Source organism: Capra hircus, chromosome 29, assembly GCF_001704415.2.
Source record: "Capra hircus breed San Clemente chromosome 29, ASM170441v1, whole genome shotgun sequence".
Classification (NCBI taxonomy): Eukaryota; Metazoa; Chordata; class Mammalia; order Artiodactyla; family Bovidae; genus Capra; species Capra hircus.
The window spans coordinates 116,604-135,066 of record NC_030836.1 but is presented as its reverse complement, the minus strand read 5'-3'; the positions used below and the strand labels follow the sequence as shown (position 1 = coordinate 135,066).

At 46.4% G+C, this 18,463-nt stretch overlaps 1 protein-coding gene across 2 annotated transcripts in view; it reads left to right on the top strand.

The window, feature by feature from the left end:
• Positions 1-16,565, top strand: part of PANX1 (pannexin 1) — a 55,603-nt gene extending 39,038 nt beyond the window's left edge. The window contains exons 3-6 of one of the 2 annotated variants that reach the window (XR_001917505.1): positions 9,690-9,913; positions 11,261-11,910; positions 12,435-12,766; positions 16,282-16,565. Coding sequence is in view for 1 of the 2 variants with exons in the window: in XM_013975740.2 (XP_013831194.2) it covers positions 9,690-9,913; positions 11,261-11,910; positions 12,435-12,514 (954 nt within the window). In the remaining variant the exon portion in view is untranslated. Of the gene's footprint in view, positions 1-9,689; positions 9,914-11,260; positions 11,911-12,434 lie in introns of both variants that reach the window. The other variant, XM_013975740.2, reaches the window with a different exon arrangement.

Here is an 18,463-nt window from a genome sequence, read left to right as displayed (position 1 = left end):
TTAAGGCAGTCCTCACTGAAGGAAGTCACTTCATCCAGAGCCTCAGACCCTTGCTCCGGTTTTTCGCATGTGGTGTTCAGCACTCAATCAGAAATAACTGGAGTACAGGAGAAGTCCCAGAACTGGAGAGAGACCCTCAGACTATGAGAGCGCCCTCAGCCCCTTGCCATTGTGCCTGCCCAGTGTCCCCTGCAGCACCAACCCCCTCTTTTTGGTGAATGGAGGAGCCCCTTCTCCTGATTGAAGCCAGACCCCCGTGTGACCCACCTGTGTTCTGGATCCCCCTCCCAGGTTATACGGACACCTCTCCCCATCTTTCTTGTCTGCATCCTCAGCCCTTCCCTTCCCAAGGGCTCTCTTCCCAGTGACGTTTCAGCGAGTCCACCTCTGCAATGCGTGCTCTTGTTGAGGTCCCCTCCGCCCTGCTTGTTGCTGAGTTACTTCTCTCGGGGGCACATGCTGCTTGCCTTCTCTGGCGTCCAGCCCTGCGGGCTGCGCCCTCCTGCGGGTGCTGTCTTGTCTCTTGGGGCAGCGTTGCCCTTCACCTGTCCCTGGGAAGCTGGGGTTCTCTCCCAGGGCACCTCCTCGGCACCCCTCCTGGAACCATCCCAGGCCTCGGTTCCTCTTACTTCCCCTGGGCCGTTGACTCCCATGTCTTCACCCCCAGCCTGGCCTTCTCTCTTGAGCTCCAGATCCGCACGACCCGCTGAACCCCAAGCTTGGACCCTTGGAGGTCTGGCTCACGCCTCCAGCACAGCTTCAGAGCTGACCTTCCATCCCCTGCCTGTCTGCACTGTGACCTCTAGCTCGGTTCATGACACCAGCCACCCTGTTAGATCAGCCACAGATCTGAGGGCCACTGCGACTCTGTCTCCCTCCCCGCATCCTGTCCGTCATTGAGCCCTATCAGGTCTGTTTCCTTAAGCAGCTCTGAGCCCTTTGCCCCTCAGTCTGGCCCCTGGGACTGCCTGTCATCTTGGTCGCGTTCCACACGATCACAGGAGCTCTTTTCAGCCTGACTGTCATTTTCCTGGCTTCCCTGATAGCTCAGTTGGTAAAGAATCCGATGCAGGAGACCCTAGTTCAATTCCTAGGTCGGGAAGATCCGCTGGAGAAGGGATAGGCTACCCACTCCAGTATTCTTGGGCTTCCCTTGTGGCTCAGCTGGTGAAGAATCTGCCTGCAACACGGGAGACCTGGGTTTGATCCCTGGGTTGGGAAGATGCCCTGGAGAAGGGAAAGGCTACCCACTCATTTCCCTAAACAAACACCTCCAGTGTCCTTATGAAATGTCTCTATTTCTTAAAAAAAAACAAAACCACAAAACTATTTTGGCTACCAAGTTCACTCCTTTCCAGCCCTGTGAACCATCCTCCTAACCTTGCCTCCGCATGCAGCCTCACCCCCGGCACCCAGGGCCCTGACTTCCTAAAGGTCTCCTGTTCCTGGTTGTTTCACTCACATTCTACTTTGAAGAGCCTTCCTAGCCCCGAATCCGGGGAACTCCTAATTTTGTTTTCTAGTCTCAGCTTAAATGTCATTTCCACCTAGAAGCTTCCCCTGAACCCTAGACTGAGGGTTGTTGCCAGTTCAAACTGCTTCCACGGCCAGGTAGGTGAATGTGAAGCTTCCAGGAATAGGACTGTGGGCTGGCTGAGTAGATAGTAGACCACATGCCCTGCCTCAGACATTCAGATCCTAGAAATGGGGCAGCAGCCGAGCAGACTATCTGTACCCGACCCTGGTCTGCATTGCTTGGTTGTGTATTCCCAGAGCAGCCTGCCCTTTGCATACGGTCATTACTTGCCTCGTTTGCTAAGTTGCTTTGAAGTGAAGTGAAGTTGCTTAGTCATGTCCAACTGTTTGCAACCCCATGGACTGTAGCCCACTAAGCTCCTTGGTCCATGGGATTTTCCAGGCATGAATACTGGAGTGGGTTGCCATTTCCTTCTCCAGGGGATCTTCCCGACCCAGGGATCAAACCTAGGTCTCCTGCATTGTAGTCAGACGCTTCACCGTCTGAGCTACCAGGAAGGCCTAGTCATGTCCAGCTCTTTGTGACCCCATGGACTGTATCCCATCAGGCTCCTCTGTCCATGGGATTGTCCAGGCAAGAATATTGGAGTGAGTTGTCATACCCACCCAGGGATTGAACCCTAATGTCTCCTGCATGGGCAGGTGGGTTCTTTACCACTAGCACCACCTGGCACTTGCCTTAATTCTTCTCAATTAATTCTTTATTTCCAAGACTCTTAAGTTCCATGAAGGCAGAGAGCATGACGTGTCTTGTTCATCCCTGTGCCCGAGGACTCTGCACCATTCATAGTGGGTGCTTGGAACACACATGTAGATGGGAGGTGAGGAATGAGGTGGCTGCAAGTCCTGATCAGAGCCAGACTTGGTTCTCCAGGAGCCTTCTGACTTGTGCTCATGATGAGAGGGTTAGAAGCACAGACAGGGTTTATGTGAACACTTCTCAACTCAGTTCTGATGTCAGAGCTAAAACGAGAAGACCCAGGGACTTCCCTCGTGGTCCAGTGTTTGAGAATCTGCCTTGCAGTGCAGAGGACACAGGTTTAATCCCTGGTTGGGGAATTAAAATTCCACATGCCATGGGGCAACTAAGCCCATGCACCACCGTAAAAGATCCCACATGATGCAACTAAGACCTGCCACAGCAAAAAAAAAAAGGACCCAGAACCCCCTGAAGAAGTGGAGCACTGATGTGTGTGTGGGCATGATTTGGCGGGGCTGTGATTCATGCTGACACTCCTCCGCACCTGCTTTTTTCATGTCTCCAGCCCTTTTCCTCCTCCTTTTCTCTCCCACCCCCTTATTTCTGGTGACTCTAGTACCTGAGTTATCTCTGGTGGAAATGTGGGTGCACTCAAAGGACCAGCAGCTGGCACCCCAGGACTGTTTGATAACTGGTCTTTTTTTGAGTGTTCTGTTCTCTTTGTTCAGGTTCATTAAGTAGGCAACTGTTAGGCACAATTTCTTTCTGAAACAGAAAAGCCAGTTTTTGACTGAAAAACAAACAGACAAAAACAAGAAGAAACTTAAAGTTAACAGAGTTGTCAGATCTTGCTATGTTTCCTTTAAGTGGATTCAAAGAAGCTTAGTTGGAGGGATTCTCTGAGGCTACCAGACCAGAGGTTTTCAAACCTTAGCATTATCCATGTGAAAATACAGGACCCAGGGCCCCAGCCAGACTATTGAGTTGACACCTGTGGGTTTGAAACCTGTAGGATTAAGGCCCAGAATGTGATTTTTATCCACTTTTCAGGAGAGTCTGCTTTTGCTAGGCCAGATTAGGTTCCATTGTAGACACCGGTCATCTAAACCAGTGTTTCCCAAACTGTGTGCACGCAGATTACCTGGATATCTTGTTGAAATTTAGATTCAGACTTTTGTATTTCTTTGCACGTCTCATTTTGTAGTGGTGGTGGTTTTTCTTGTTGAAAACTGGACATTGTTGAGAATATCTTGTAGCCCAGCCAGATAGGTTACTAAACAAAAAAGCAAATAGCAAAGCAATCTTGGATGAGGGAGGGATCAGAATCTATAATCCAGAGTTGCCACAATATAGACTCAGATTCAGTAGTCCTGATGGGGGCCTGCATTCTGCATTTCTAACAAGCTCCCAGGTGATTCTGAGCGTGCTTGTCTGTGGATCACTTGTTGCAAAGCAAAGATCCCGGGCAGGGGCTGGCAGACTGACATACGTGCCCCAGCCAGATCCAGCTCATCACCCATTTCTGCAGATAGTTTCATTGGAACACAGCCATGCCCTTGCCTGTGTACTTTACCTGTGTCTGCTTTTATACCTAGTTGTGACAGAGGCCATATGGTTCACAAACATTTCCATGGCCCTTTGCAGGAAAAAAGTTTCCCACCTTAGATCCAGAGCTCCTAAGCCCTCCCAGATGATCCAGTGAAACAGAACTCACCACCTCACAGAACACTCCATGCCGTGTTCGTGCTGATCTTTGGGAAAGTTTTTCCTTGCTTCCTTGTGACTTGGTTCTAATTCTATTAACAGGAGTCTTTTCTTCTTTCACACATAAATGCTCTGTTTGCCATCTTCTCTTTTCCAAGTCTCTCTTCCTGTTAGGTCCCTCCCAGAATGTCACTCAGCACGAAGCCTGCTGCCTTGGGTGTCTTCCTTTGAGTGCAGACTGGAATGACATACCGCCTTTCTCCTCTCTCTGTAAACCGCTGATGCATTAGTCTTCTGGGGAGCCCTTCACTCACTGGGCTTCATGTAATTGAAGTTATCTTTAAGTACGTTACTGTCCAAGCATCAAGCATCCAGGAACAGACATAATTTGTGAACCTTATGTGTCTCCTCCCCTATGGAATTTGTTTTTGATTAACGTGACCCCTGCTGACTGATCCTGAAGTGTTAGGGTGTCACTTCCTCCATGCTTCGCTTGTCTTTTCCTGCACGTTCTGCTTGGATCCTAACCATGCTCTTGGCTTCTTTGACCATCTCTATGCTGCAGAATCTGAAATTGGAAAGAAATGGTCAGATTTTCTTTTATTTTAGTTATCTGCTACACGTCTCCTCCAGGCTACTCTTGACTGTGGTGTCTCGTGTTCAGACTTCCTCATCTCAGCTCTGTCTCCCACGTCACTCCTCTCTGCTCTGAGTCTGTTCCTCCTTGTTTCTTTATTTCAACCAATGTTGCTGCCACTCATGCCCTCACCTAAGCTGGAAACCCGGGATTATTAACCCTAGTTCTTCCCCTTTTCCATCCATCGCTTACAGCTGGGCACCGGAAGATATGTCTTCCCCTCTGTGTATTGAGTTGGCCAAAAAGTTCATTCAGATTTTGCCATAAAATGTTACTGAAAAACCTGAACTAACTCTCTGGCCGACCCAGTAGCTCTCAGATCCGTCTTCTCTGCTGCTGCTGGCTTGTTAGTGCTTATCACTGCCCCTCTCTGCTGCAGTAACTGCCTGCCTCCAGTGTCGTCTTTTCTTCACAGCTGTAATAATCTTTCTAAAGTAAATTTCCAACATGCCCTCCACCAGTGGCTTCCCCATACTGTGGGAATTTCATAATTCAGTCCATGCTTTCCCTTTGTGTGGATTTCCTGGGACTGCTCTGACAAGCGACCACACACACAGTAATTTGAAACAACCGAGATTTCCTCTCTCCTAGATTTGGAAATCGGGGTGTCAGCAGAGCTGATGCCTACTCTGGGGCTCAGAGCGAGGGTCTGTTGGTGTCTGGCTGCTGGTTTCCAGTCATGGCCGGCGGTCTTGCTGGTCCTTGCCTTGTAGGTGCATCACTCTGGTTTCTGCCTCCATCCTCACATAGCTTCTCCTCTGTGTGTCTCTGTGTCTTCTTATGGCCTGCTTAGAGGAATACCAGTCACTGGATTAGAGCCCACCTTAAGTTAGTTAGCTTGCTCCTTGGAAGAAAAGCTATGACAAACCTAGACAACATATTAAAAAGCAGAAACATTACTTTGCTTACAAAGGTCCGTCTACTTAAAGCCATGGTTTTTCCAGTAGTCGTGTGTGGATTTGAGAGTTGGACCATTAAAAAGGCTGGGTGCCAAAAAATTGATACTTTAGAACAGTGGCATTAGAGAAGACTCTTGAGAGTCCTTTGGACTGTAAAATCAAACCAGTCAATCCTAAAGGAAATCAGTCCTGAATATTCATTGGAAGGACTGATGCTGAAGCTGAAGCTCCAGTACTCTGGCTACCTGATCTGAAGAGTCAACTCATTGGAAAAGACCCTGATGCTGGGAAAGATTGAAGGCAGGAGGAAAAGGGGACAAGAGAATGAGATGGTTGGATGGCATCGCAGACTCAATGGGCATGAGTTTGAGCAAGCTCTGGGAGATGGTGAAGGACAGGAAAGCCTGGCATAATGCAGCCCATGGGGTCACAAAGAGTCAGGCATGACTGAGCGACAGAACAACAGCAATAACAACTTAAGTTAATGTGACAGGCTTCCCAAGTGGCTCAGTGGTAAAGAATCCACTTGTCAGTGGGAGAAATGCAGGGGATGTGGGTTTGATTCCTGGGATGGAAAGATCTCATGAAGGAGGAAATGGCAACCCACTCCAGTATTCTTGCCTGGTAAATTCCATGGACAGAGGAGCCTGGTGGGCTGCAGTCCATTTGGTCACAAAGAGTCAGACACAACTGAGCACGCTGTGCTAAGTTAGTATGACCTCATCTTCACTAGTTACATCTGCAAAAACTCTGAATCATGCAGTCACGACTTTGAAAGATGCTGAGACCTCAGAACTAACTGGGAGTAGATAGAACTTAGGAACAAAGCTGTTCCTCTCCAGCAGATGCACTTGAAAGCCTGGTAGTTTTTCCATTCTCCTTATTTGGACAAAAGGATTTTAAAGAATATAATTTCATGGCCTTTTAAAAAAAATTCCTATTTTAGTGGAATTAATTTTAAAACCATCTTGCTGCAGTTTCATTGAAAATCACTTTTTTCTTTCTGATGGAAAAGAAAAAGAAAGGTTTAACTATGAAGAAAAACTAAGAAATGGGACATTCCTCTACATTCTACTACAGGTGATCAAAGTACAAGGATATTTAGAAGAAAACAAACGTTTGATATGTAATACCTTTAAACATTCATTTTTCTAATTGCAGTGAGTGGTGTTGAACTATTCATTGGTGCTAATTATTGCATGGTTTTGGCATGTTAGAAAAATTGTCATAGGCTGTAAATAGTTACTTTTCAATTCAAAAGAATGCTTGGAGGTAAAATGCTATTATTCAAATAGCTTTGAAACAAAAGTGACTTAAATACATATTCCATAGCCCCAAGTTAGAAACAGTGTTCCCTCCATGGTTCTCAAAGGAAATCCCTGTTTCTTCTGGTTATGGAAGGAACACAAACTCATTTTTACACGAATGGGCACCCTTCAGGGCGACTAGGATTAAAGGAACACTGCATCTCACTGTAGCCAACAATAAATCATGTGGCCAAAATGCAGCTACTCACAGCCTCTTGTGTGTATCATTGTGTAGCAGCTCTTTGTAAATTGGGTTAGTAATTTTGAGGACGCCATCCCATGCCAGAACCCCCAAGGGAAGCAGCTGCTTTGGTGGGACTTTGTGGAGTTTCTGAGCCATTTCTGCTATTTGTCTTGCCCCTGGGGCAGGGCTTCCTAATGTGGGCTCCATGATAGCGTCAGGAAGATTATGAAGTGGGATAAGAAAACATAGGGCAGCTTTATTTTCTGTCTACTTCCAACTAAAACTTTATAAACCATGTCAGTAAGTAGTCAAGAATCCATAGTGGTATTGGTACCACCTGTCACTGTCACCCATAGAAGTCTCAGCTGCCTTGAATACTTTTTACTCTTCATCACTTCCAAGTTACTGTGTTGTTGGGCCATCTGTTAGATCCCATCAAATGTGCTAATACGAACCATATACAAATCTGTCTTTTAATGTTGTGATAGCTGTATATCAGTGTCATCCATTTCCTTTGTGAATTTGTGTTATTTTAAGCATTTAAAAATGCTATTCATGAAAAACAAGGCAAACTAAGCAACTGTCACAGAACCAAGGTTTCTAGGGAGACATGACAGCAAAATGCAATGGATCTTGAAACAAAAAGAAGGCAATGGTGGGAACACTGGGGAAGTCCAAATCAGAGCCTGAAGTGTAATTAATGGTAATATAGCAACAACGGTTTCTTCCTCTTAACAAGGGTACCATGGAGATGTCCAGTGTCAGCAGTGGGGCATACTGAATGAAGGTCATTCGAGAACAGTCTGGACCATCTTTGCAACTTTTCTGTACATCTATTAATAATCTATAGTGGCTTCCCAGGCTTCCCCAGTGGTGCTAGTGGTAAAGAACCCACTTGCTGATGTAGGAGGTGTAAGAGATGCATGTTCGATCCCTGGGTGGGAAGGTCCCCTGGAGGAGGGCATGCCAACCCACTCCAGTATTCTTGTCTAGAAAATTCCATGGACAGAGGTGCCCAGCAGGCTGCAGTCCATAGGACCAGAAAGAGCTGGATGCGACTGAGCACACACACACACACACACACACACACACACTTCTGTAGTGAGTCACACTCTCACTTGGTCTGCTGCCGCCTTCCAGAGATCACACACACACACACACACACACACGCACACGCACACACTTCTGTAGTGAGTCACACTCTCACTTGGTCTGCTGCCGCCTTCCAGAGATCTCACACACACACACACACACACACACACGCAAACGCACACACTTCTGTAGTGAGTCACACTCTCACTTGGTCACTCACACGCACATGCACACACACACACTTCTGTAGTGAGTCACACTCTCACTTGGTCTCCTGCCGCCTTCCAGAGATGTTGGGGTGGGGCTTTTGTGTCAACTCAAGGCCTTCATAGCCTCTTTCTGTTACAGCTCTGAGGAGTTATGTAGAGAGACCAGTCCAAAGGGAGGGAGAAGTTTTCCAAGAAGTAAAATAATTTGCAGTGTATTATGGTGGAAGAGGCATTGTTCTGGGATCAGAAAGGTCCAGCTTTGTATTCTGTGTCTGTCACCAGCTTTGTGCTTCATGGCCAGAAATTGCTCTGGACATCCTCTTCCTCTTTGAAAAATGAGGCCATCAGTAATGGCTTTGCCAAGGTCATTGTGAGGATTGACGTTAACGTGGCCACTTAGTAGCCCTTCTGTCGGTTCTGGTTGGTGTGTTTTAGTGTCTGTGACATGCCAGGCACCATGCAAAGCATTTTTCATAAGGTGTCTAGTTTAATCTTCATAACACATGCATTGCATGGCCATTTCATAGATAGGGAAACTGAGGTCAGAGGCTCGGCAACCTTGCTGTTAAGGCCACTACCTGAGCTTGACTTCACGTCTGTGCTGGCTGCAGCTTCCTCTGTCTTTGAGGCTAAGCCTTTCTTCCCTCCCCCAGGGGTCTTGGTTACAGGATGCTCTTCACTGTCTCTGACTTCTGAATCCTCTCTTGTTGGTTTTGCGTACCATCCAGATTGGGATGCTACCCCATGACTGTTGTTCATTATGGTTGGCTTCTCCCGACTTGAGATTACCTGGCTGTAAAATGAGAATGTTGTGTGGTCCTCACGGTCTGTCCCTCTACAGAAGATACGTTCTGTACTTTGTGGATTTTACCTGCTTATTTCTGCTGTTTCATGGGGTGTTTACTGGGTCACTGAAACCAATATTTTTCTAATTTGTTTTGAGCAAAGTTGTGCATTTCTGTGTCATTCTCCCAGATTCCAGAGAGGGAGAAAAAGAGTTCCAAAAGCCGTGGTGACCTCCTAAAACCATAGCGATTAAAAAAAGAAAGAAAGAACCTGGAGGCCACTGTGACATTAACATCTTCCTTAATTGTGATTTTGCTGAGGGATTATTTTAAAGGACCAGGGAATAATTTTATTTTTTGTTTCTTTCTTTGATTAGAGTGGAGACATCATGTGTCATGATGTACTTGCCAATTATTTCAAATTGAGTCTAGCAAAGTTGGAGAGTGTCAAGTATCACCTGGACAGGTGAATTTAGCCATGAGATGTAGCTACTGGGTAAGGAGCCTGATTTTCACAAGCGATGTGGAGATGCCTTTAGTGTGAAAATGAGAAAACCACTAACAGTGCTTGGCATGGTTACTTCAGTGGGGGCTGGGGGGTCTGGTAATTGCATGATCTGCTCCCCTGTTTTTCAGTTTTTCCCCTACATCCTGCTGCTGGTGGCCATCCTGCTGTACCTGCCCTCCTTGTTCTGGCGTTTCGCAGCTGCTCCTCATGTTTGCTCAGATTTGAAGTTTATCATGGAAGAACTCGACAAAGTTTACAACCGCGCAATTAAAGCTGCAAAGAGCATGCATGACCTTGACTTGAGAGACGGTGCCTGCCCAGCGCCAGAAGTTAATGAGAACATGGGGCAAAGGTAACTCAGCCCCCAGCCCATCGGGATTTGGGAGTATGAGTTTGCTGCCCTTCTGTCCATCTGGGCTTCGGGTTCTCACTACCAGTACGTGGAGGACTGCTATCTGCCTCGTGACACCCGGGGGGAGCCAGGAAGGCCTGCCCTCCCCAGATGTCACCCTGCCTGTCTGCCCCAGCTGCGGTCCTCACCTCAAGTCCTTCCCTTGTGGAGTGAAGCGTCATTCGCTCATGTTCTCAGTTGCAGGGCGAGTTGCTTTGACCTTCCCCTTCATGGAGAAACACAGCATTATGAGGCTCCTGGGCACCGAGATTGGACGTGAGGGAACTAAGGAACAAGTAGACAGCACCTGGCTCTTTTGGACATCCTTCCTTTGGTTTTTGTGATTGACAGTAGCAATAATAGCATTAGTAGGTCTCATTTTGGGCTTCTCAGGTGGCCAGTTAGTGGTAAAATATCTGCCTGTCAATACAGGAGATCCAAGAGACGTGGGTTCAATCCCTGGGTTGGAAAGATCCCCTGGAGTAGGAAATGGCACCCCACTCCAGTATTCTTGCCTGGAGAATTCCACGGGCAGAGGAGTCTGGCAGATCACGGTCCATGGGACTGCAAAGAGCTGGACACAACTGAGCACACAGCTCTCAGCTTTAAAAGCTCTTAATATAACTGAGACACTGTTGAGTTTTCCAAAGTGCGTTATCTCATTTAATATTCAAAACATCATTACAGATAACTGCATTTATTTATCCCCCTCACTGCCGTTGTCCACCACCCCACCCCACCCCCCACCCCCCAGTTGAAAACTCTGTCCTGTAGCTTTAAGTGGGAGACCTGGAACCAGGACCAGGTTTAGCCCACAGGCTAAACCCATACCCTCTCAGCTGTTTGCCTCCCACTGCTGGCCTATAGGAGGCAGATGTGTTCTAGTTAGGCTGGAAAAATGGTCTTTATTCTACACACTTGAATGGAAAATTACAGTTTAAAAAAACAGCAGTAGAATATGAACAATCAAGTTCACGTAACAAACATTTACCATTCACGAGGATGACTGAAGCAATTTAGCAGCAGCAGCAGCAACCAGGAGTTGTTCTGACAATTTACAAGTAGCACATTTAACGAATTAGACCTTCCTTAAAATATCAAGTGAGGGGAGAAGGGTTTTATTACTTTTACTTTTTCCTTATTTTAAAAAAAACAACCTAATTTTATTCCCTGGGTACTCTAGTGAAGTTATAGGTAGAGAAGTATGGAAGGGAAGGTGATGGAAATTTTCCATGTGGTAACATTGAATGTGTTTCTATTTGATGGTCTTGGTGAGGGTTTAAATTATTTTTATTTGTTTCTTTTTAGTTCACAGGAAAGCCACTTCAGGTACCCAATTGTGGAACGGTACTTAAGGACAAAGAAAGCCTCCAGACATTTAATCGTCAAGTACATGAGCTGCCGGGTGTTGTCACTCAGCACGATACTGTTAGCCAGCATCTACCTGGGCTATTACCTGAGCCTCTCCTCCCTCTCGGATGAGTTCGTCTGCAGCATCAAATCTGGCATCCTGAAAAATGACAGCAGCGTCCCTGATAAGTTCCAGTGCAAGCTCATTGCTGTTGGTATCTTCCGGCTGCTCAGTTTCATCAACCTCGTAGTGTATGTTATGCTGGTTCCGGTCGTGGTCTACTCCCTGTTTGTTCCTTTCCAGCAGAAGATGGATGTTCTCAAAGTGTATGAAATCCTGCCCACGTTCGACGTTCTGCATTTGAAGTTGAAAGGGTACAATGACTTGAGCCTCTATGTTCTTTTCTTGGAGGAGAATATCAGTGAACTCAAGTCGTACAAATGTCTTAAGGTCCTGGAGAATATTAAAAGCAGTTGTCAGGATGTCGACCCCATGGTGCTCCTGACCAGCCTCGGCATGATCAAGATGGACATGGTTGATGGTAAAAGTCCCGAGCCTGTGGAGATGACGGCAGAGGAGCTGGGGGACCAGACAACAGAGCTGCAAGGTAGGCCTGGCTCTCGGGGAGCTGGGGAGCCCACGGAGCCCTCTGTGCGCCTCCGATGACTGACTGACAGTGTCTGCCCTGCCCACTGGTGTTAGCCCGTTTCTTCGGTGTGATTAGCGGAAACCCCTCAGTGCTGGGAGAGAGGTGGGCATTGGTGCTGCATCAGGTTTCCAGGGGAAACACCTGTTGCTCTACCTTCTCATTCTCTTCTGTCTCATACTTCACTTCTTGCTCGAGCATTCCTCTCTGACGTCACTCTTGCTCATTTTTGTTTTGTTTTACTGGCTTGTCTCCCTGTCCCTCTGATCGTCTTGTTGGTTGTTCTCTGTCTCTTACAAAAGGAACTGGGAATTTATTGAGTTACCTGTTGCCCTGACCCACCTTCAGCTGTTCTGCAGTGAAGCTAAGATTAAGTGGATAAGGCAGAAACAACAGCTAGATTGATAGCAGAGGAGAAGTTAGTTAGTGCCAATGGAACCTGCCGTGGGATTTCAGTCATAAATGCTTGTTTTCTGTTCTGACAGATTTAAATGTACAGAGTGAAACAAAAATAAGTAATAGAGAGAAGAATGCCCGTCAGAGACTTCTGGACACTTCTTGCTGATGATTTTTGTCCTGTGAAATTCAGATCGGTGACTCTGACCTGGGATTCGTTTTGGCTGCAGCACCTCTGGCAGGCACCTCTGGCAGTAAATGGTTCTCAGCAGAGGTACTGAGCATGTCTTACTGAGGCCCTGGTGGAAACAATGGTCAACAAACATCGTGGAGGGTGGTTCATGAACTTCCTATGAGACAATGCGGAAACAAGTAAGCCTTGGCAAATGTCAACGCGAGCATCCTCATCAGATGGAAAGTGGTAAGGTTAATCCCAGGAAGAGGAGTAGCGCTTTAGTGCCACAAACAAATGCCTTTCTGTGCACATGGTGCAAAGAGCCTCCGAACTACAGAGAGCAAGGACTGGGGGAGCTTTTTGTTTTATGGGATGATAATAACAGGGTATAATTTAATATGAATCTTGTCTATGTCCCAATGACTATTGGAGGAGAAAACATTCACTGACTGACTCTGGACCCGTGGGGGCCTCTTCCTGGAGGTGCCCTATGCTGGGAGAATCGCTGGTGCCTCTGTTCTCATAGTCAGGCTCTGGGCCCTGCCACCTGTCACCCTTGGCCGACTGAGACCCTCTAACCACCATGTGATGCCCTGCACTGCAAAGGGCAGTGGACCCAAGTGCTGCTCTGGCTGAGAACTTTGTTAATAAGGTAGAGTTGAAAGGATGTTTAATTGTTGACTTCCATGCAGCAAGGAATGCTTCTAAATGAACCCAGTGGGGGAAAATGAACATACAGAACAAGTTAAAGTGACTACTTTAGAAGAGGTTGTCTTCAGGGCATTCCTCTTACCAAAAGCATTTGAGACAGGATGTTACTGAGGCAAATTCACAGAACACAGAAGGCTTAAAGTGAGGGACATTTTTTGCCTATTAGGATCAGAATGTATGAATGACATTTGCCATGTGCACATTGACATGTGCTCAGAGCCAGAACAATTTCACAGTTTATATTTAAAAACATCTTTGAAAAATTCATCTAATTTTAGAATTGTATGATATCAGAATTGAGGCCATTTGGGAAGAACATTCTAGCATTAATGCGGAATTATAGAATAAATGTTACAAATAGGTATATTGTATATCAACCAAGCGTTATTTCGTAAACATTCAAGGCTGACTGGGAATATCAAAAACCTTTTCCCAATTCCAGTCATGTAAATAGATCCCAACTATGTTTACATTTTATGCAAAATTCTTAAGGACATCTGTGGACCTTCCTGTTTTTATTCTTGGAAAGTTAAACCTAGTACATTGCTACTGAATAATCCTCAGGAACCTCAAGGTTTATGTGTGGGTCTTAGGGACAGTTGTTTACGTGATCTAATTACATAAGCTGCTCTCTGCCTTTCAGAATATTCGCAGAAGTGGATTTTATTTGTGCCTCTGCGATGGTTTCTGAGATGGAAAGCTAATAATAAATATCCAGGATGCAATCAGTGTTTTAAATTATTCTTACTGCATAATATTTATTACCCTTGAATGTGTGACTTAGAAATGTCAGTAATCTAACTCATCTATTTTGCTACTTTTTATATCACTGTATCAGATGTTTTATTGTAGTGCCCTCCACCTGTTTCTTTGTGTAATTTGAAAATTTTCTGAAATATAGTTTTCTATGACTTGATTTTTTTTCCCCCCAAAGCCTCAGATTCTCTATAGACTGCCCCTAATTTATAGTTTGAAGTGGATACGTTATTATAGGATATCAGGAACTCTCTCAGCCCTGTCACATGTAATTCTTTAATTAGAGCCCTTAACGTCTGTGGATCCCCCCCATCCCTACTCTCTGAGTTCCAGTAGCATCTGTGATGTCCCAGAGGTCAGCTAGTGACTGGCTGCGTGGATGTGAATAAGGCTGGTGCCCACCTTCGAGGAATTCAGAGACTAGTAAAAGGCAGTGAAGACAGAGTCAGGTACCAAGAGGAAGAGTAATAACCCCAATGAAGGTCCTTCCAGAGAACTCCTAGCAAACGCTGTGTTCTTGGGGAACACAATACTGTTTCTCTCTTTCCCATCATTTGTAGCTGATAGTTTTGAGAGTATAGTTATTGCTTGTCCCGGAAGTTCTTTAGCCATGTATCTCCCAAGCTGAAGCTTGAGCAAAACAGTAACATAGACAGTGATTTTGAACAGAAAGAGCTCCAATCGCACTTTGTACCTTACCTTGCAGGACATGAGGAACACAAGCCTGGAGGTACATGATACTGTCCGTGAACAATCACGGCAGTAAGAGGCTAATGGGGACATCTGGCCATACATTTTGACTTGAGGAAAAGTGTTACTAGGAAAGTTAACTTCTCCATCTACTGCTGGCTTAGGTGAGGACTACCTTTGAGTAGATTCCCAAGGATGAGGAATCGATCATTGCTTTACAAAAGGGGGCACACAGATCCTAAATGACTGCTGCCAATAGCAGCTAACTTTGTTTCTGGCCAGTGTCTTCCTAATAAACCACTTTACGTCCTCTAACCCAGGCTTGTAGCACCCGTGTTGTGTCTGTGGTCTGACCGACTGTTCTCACAGCAGTGGCCGGCTCCTCCTTTAATTTCACCAAATGACAGGCAGACATGCTCTTAAGACAGAGGCTCTTAAACTTTTAGGAAGTTACAAACCCTCTTGTAAATATATTTTCTAAAGCTAGGGACCCTCTTCTCACACACACACACAACACTAAATACCCTTCAGGGGTCTTCGTGGTCCATACACCCCAGGTTAAGAAGCTGGGCTTTAATGGCTGGGGACCAAGCCACGTGGCAGGGAGGGTCCCGTAGCCCTTGTGGAAAGTCACCGCTCCCAACAGTAAGTCTCAGCTGCTCGTTTACGATTAGTGTATGCACACTTAGAATGAGCTTTCCCCTTGAGGAACTGACATCGTTTCCTCAAGTCAGACTGAAAGAGTCCATTAAGGGAGCAGGGGGCGGGCAGTAGCCCGGCCTGATCAGGGGTCCACGCAAACTGCGTCCTCTCAGCCTCCAGACTGGCATCATCCCCTGCAGCCAGCCTTGCTGGGCCGGGGGAGGGTGGGCACACCCCTGACCCGCACAATGCTTTGTCCTACTTCATAAGTGTCCTGGGAGAAATGGAGAAATGTGCCACATTGTATGGCAGGTCCTGTTGGGTGTTCATGTTTGTTTTGTGGAGGCTTCCTGTTCTGAGCACCCTCTCCTTTGCAGGGATGAGCTATGCTGGGACAGCGGCAGGCCACTGCAGGCACTGACCCTGTGAGAATTGTTCAACTCTTAGAACTGGATTGTTGCACAGCTTTTAAAATGCATGCATGTAACAGTTTGGCAAAGATGACATTGTGTTGTTTATGGAATGTAATACACGCTCATCTGTGATTGGTTTGTCCTGCCTGCTTTAGATGAAATGTATTGTGTTAGGGGGTTCTCTTATTTGCTGTAAGAATACTTGTCTCTTAAAGCACGTGTTTTGATCAGTCATTGTTCCTGAAAGTTGTAAGTTTCTCATGCCTTGAATACTTTCTCTGTGCCTCATCAGAAGAGGAAAAAGGAATTTTACAATATCCCAAGGGTTTTCTACAAAAACTGAAGCCATCAGCTCCTCTTTAACAAGTTGGCTTTTTAAAAAACACAATAATGACAATTTAATGATATTCCATAAAGTGGTGCTCTAGGCATAATTTACATTCTTTTTAATGACTACATTTCTTTAAACCTTTTAAAGAAAAATATGTGGTTTTTTTTTTTTTCCTTTCTGTGTCATTTGGTAAGAATGATTTGGTTTCTATTCCACAGAGATTGAAGGATGGGAACAAATTACAGTCTTAGAAAATGACTGTTGAAAACCAAAAGCCTTGAAAACTCTGTATTTGGGTGATTATCACCATTCTGTTTCATATTTCTACATAAGTCACCTGTCCACACCCTGCCTTCTGACCATGCTGATATTTAAGGAGAGTTGAAAGGCTGAACACCAAGGCTGCTATGTCTATAGGTAAAAGTGAAATGGTGTTTTTGTTCTGCACTGTTGTGTCTACCTTAAATAAAACTTTGTTTCTAATGAAAAATGTGCCTTAGTGTTTTTTGTCTTCTCTTCAGGGAAGATGTGGCAGAAGATGAATCCCAAAATGTCTTGAGGCCTGTTCCTCTGCTGAATACCTGAGATTCAGTAGGCTTCATGGCACACATGAAAATCCAGCTAGCTGGCAGTAGCTAAAGGAAAACAGTCCTTGACTAAGGGTCCACAGAGTCTGGAATTTCTGAAGCAGAGATCACATGCTGTCTGATTGGGAGCTGTGTGCCCACCCAGGCGTGGCGAGGGAGGGACGGGGGCTTCGTGCTGCTAAACATGGGTCTGCCTGCCTCCGTCTCCCAAGAAGGGGGCTCTCTTGTACAGCGGTCAGTTAGCACCGTTGACTGTTGTGGGCAATAAGTCGGCTGCCTGCAGTCTTAATCCAGTGCCTGCCCCGTGGCGAGGTCTGTAAGGTGTCTAAGTGCCAGCTGTGACTGCCACCAGCTCCTCCCGCAGCCCTACTGTTCCCTAGGGGGGCACCCCAGGGAGCTTGGAGGTTGTGTTAGTCTGTTGTTCCATAACATTTTACTACGACCATTGCAGCTTAAAGCAACACATACTATTATCTGGCTATTGTAATAATAACATATTATATGATTAAACCCAGTTTTCTGGGTTAGGGGTCTGAACATGGCTGAGCTGAGTCCCCTGCCCAGGGTCTGACAAAGCTGCAATCAAGGTGTGGATTGCACCTGGGCTCTAATCCTGAGGCTGTACTGCAGAAGGCACTGTTTCCAAGCCCCCCTGCCCCGAGTTGTTGACTGATTTCATTTCCTTGGGATTGTACGACTGCCTTTACATTGGCTGGAGGCTGCTCACAGGTCCTGGCGTGTGGGTTTCTCTAGCGTGTGGGTTTCTCTAGCGTGACTGCTTACATCGTCAAGCCCATAGTGTTACCAGCCCATGCTCGCTCTGCTCGCCACAGGATAGTTCAGTGAATCTGAGAGATGAGGGGCTGAGGCAAGGAATATGACTTTATTTGGAAAACCAGCTAACCGAGAAGATGGCAGACTAGCTTCTCAAAGTAATCATCTAGTCGGGGTCTGGATGCCAGTTTCTTTTATGGGTCAGAGATGAGGGGGAGGTGAGGAAACAAGGCCATTAATCTTGCAAACATCTCCTAGAATGGCAAGTATCAGTCAGGGGAATGTGTTAGTTTCTTCCTTCCTGTCATCTGCAGGTGGGCAGGGTTCTGAACAAAGGCAGTTTAACAGGCAGAGGGGCAGGGTCCTGTGAAGCAGGCCATTATGTATGATAATAATAAAAGCAATGGAAAGCAAGTCAAAGAAACAGTTTCTCCCTGCACCAATAGGACTCTCTCAACTGGAAAGGGCTCAGTTCCTCTTTAAAGGGTTTTGAAATCAAGCCACTCAGGATATTCTCCCTCCTGATGGACTCAAAATGAACTGCTTTTATCTGCAAAATCCCCTTGCTTTCGCTTTGTCTAGAAGTGAGGCATGGTACTGCCTCACTCGGGGAGATTACACAGGCATGAACATCCAGGGACTCATCCAGGGGCTGCCTTAGGTTCTGCCCACGGGCAGTTATCCTGAATAGTCTCTGCTTCTGACCCTGTGGTGTAGCCTCCTCCAGGGGAAGTTATCCTGAATCGCAGCCTCTCTGACTCCGACCCCGTGGCATTGCTTCCTCCACACCCAAGTCCCCTCTCCAGCCCCAGCGCTGTTCTTCAGGCTCTTGTCTGCCTCTGAGAAGTGCTCTCATGGACTTGCCATGTCTATTGCACCTTCCGCACTCCTGTCAGTGAATTTCGTGGAACGTAGACCTCTTATGCCAACCCTCCCTACACACCCTCATCACCACTTTTAAATCCCTCTGTCCCTCCTTGGATTTCAGTGTAAGGAGCAAACTTTAGGGGCCACCTCCTGCCCGCTGCCTCAGGCTCAT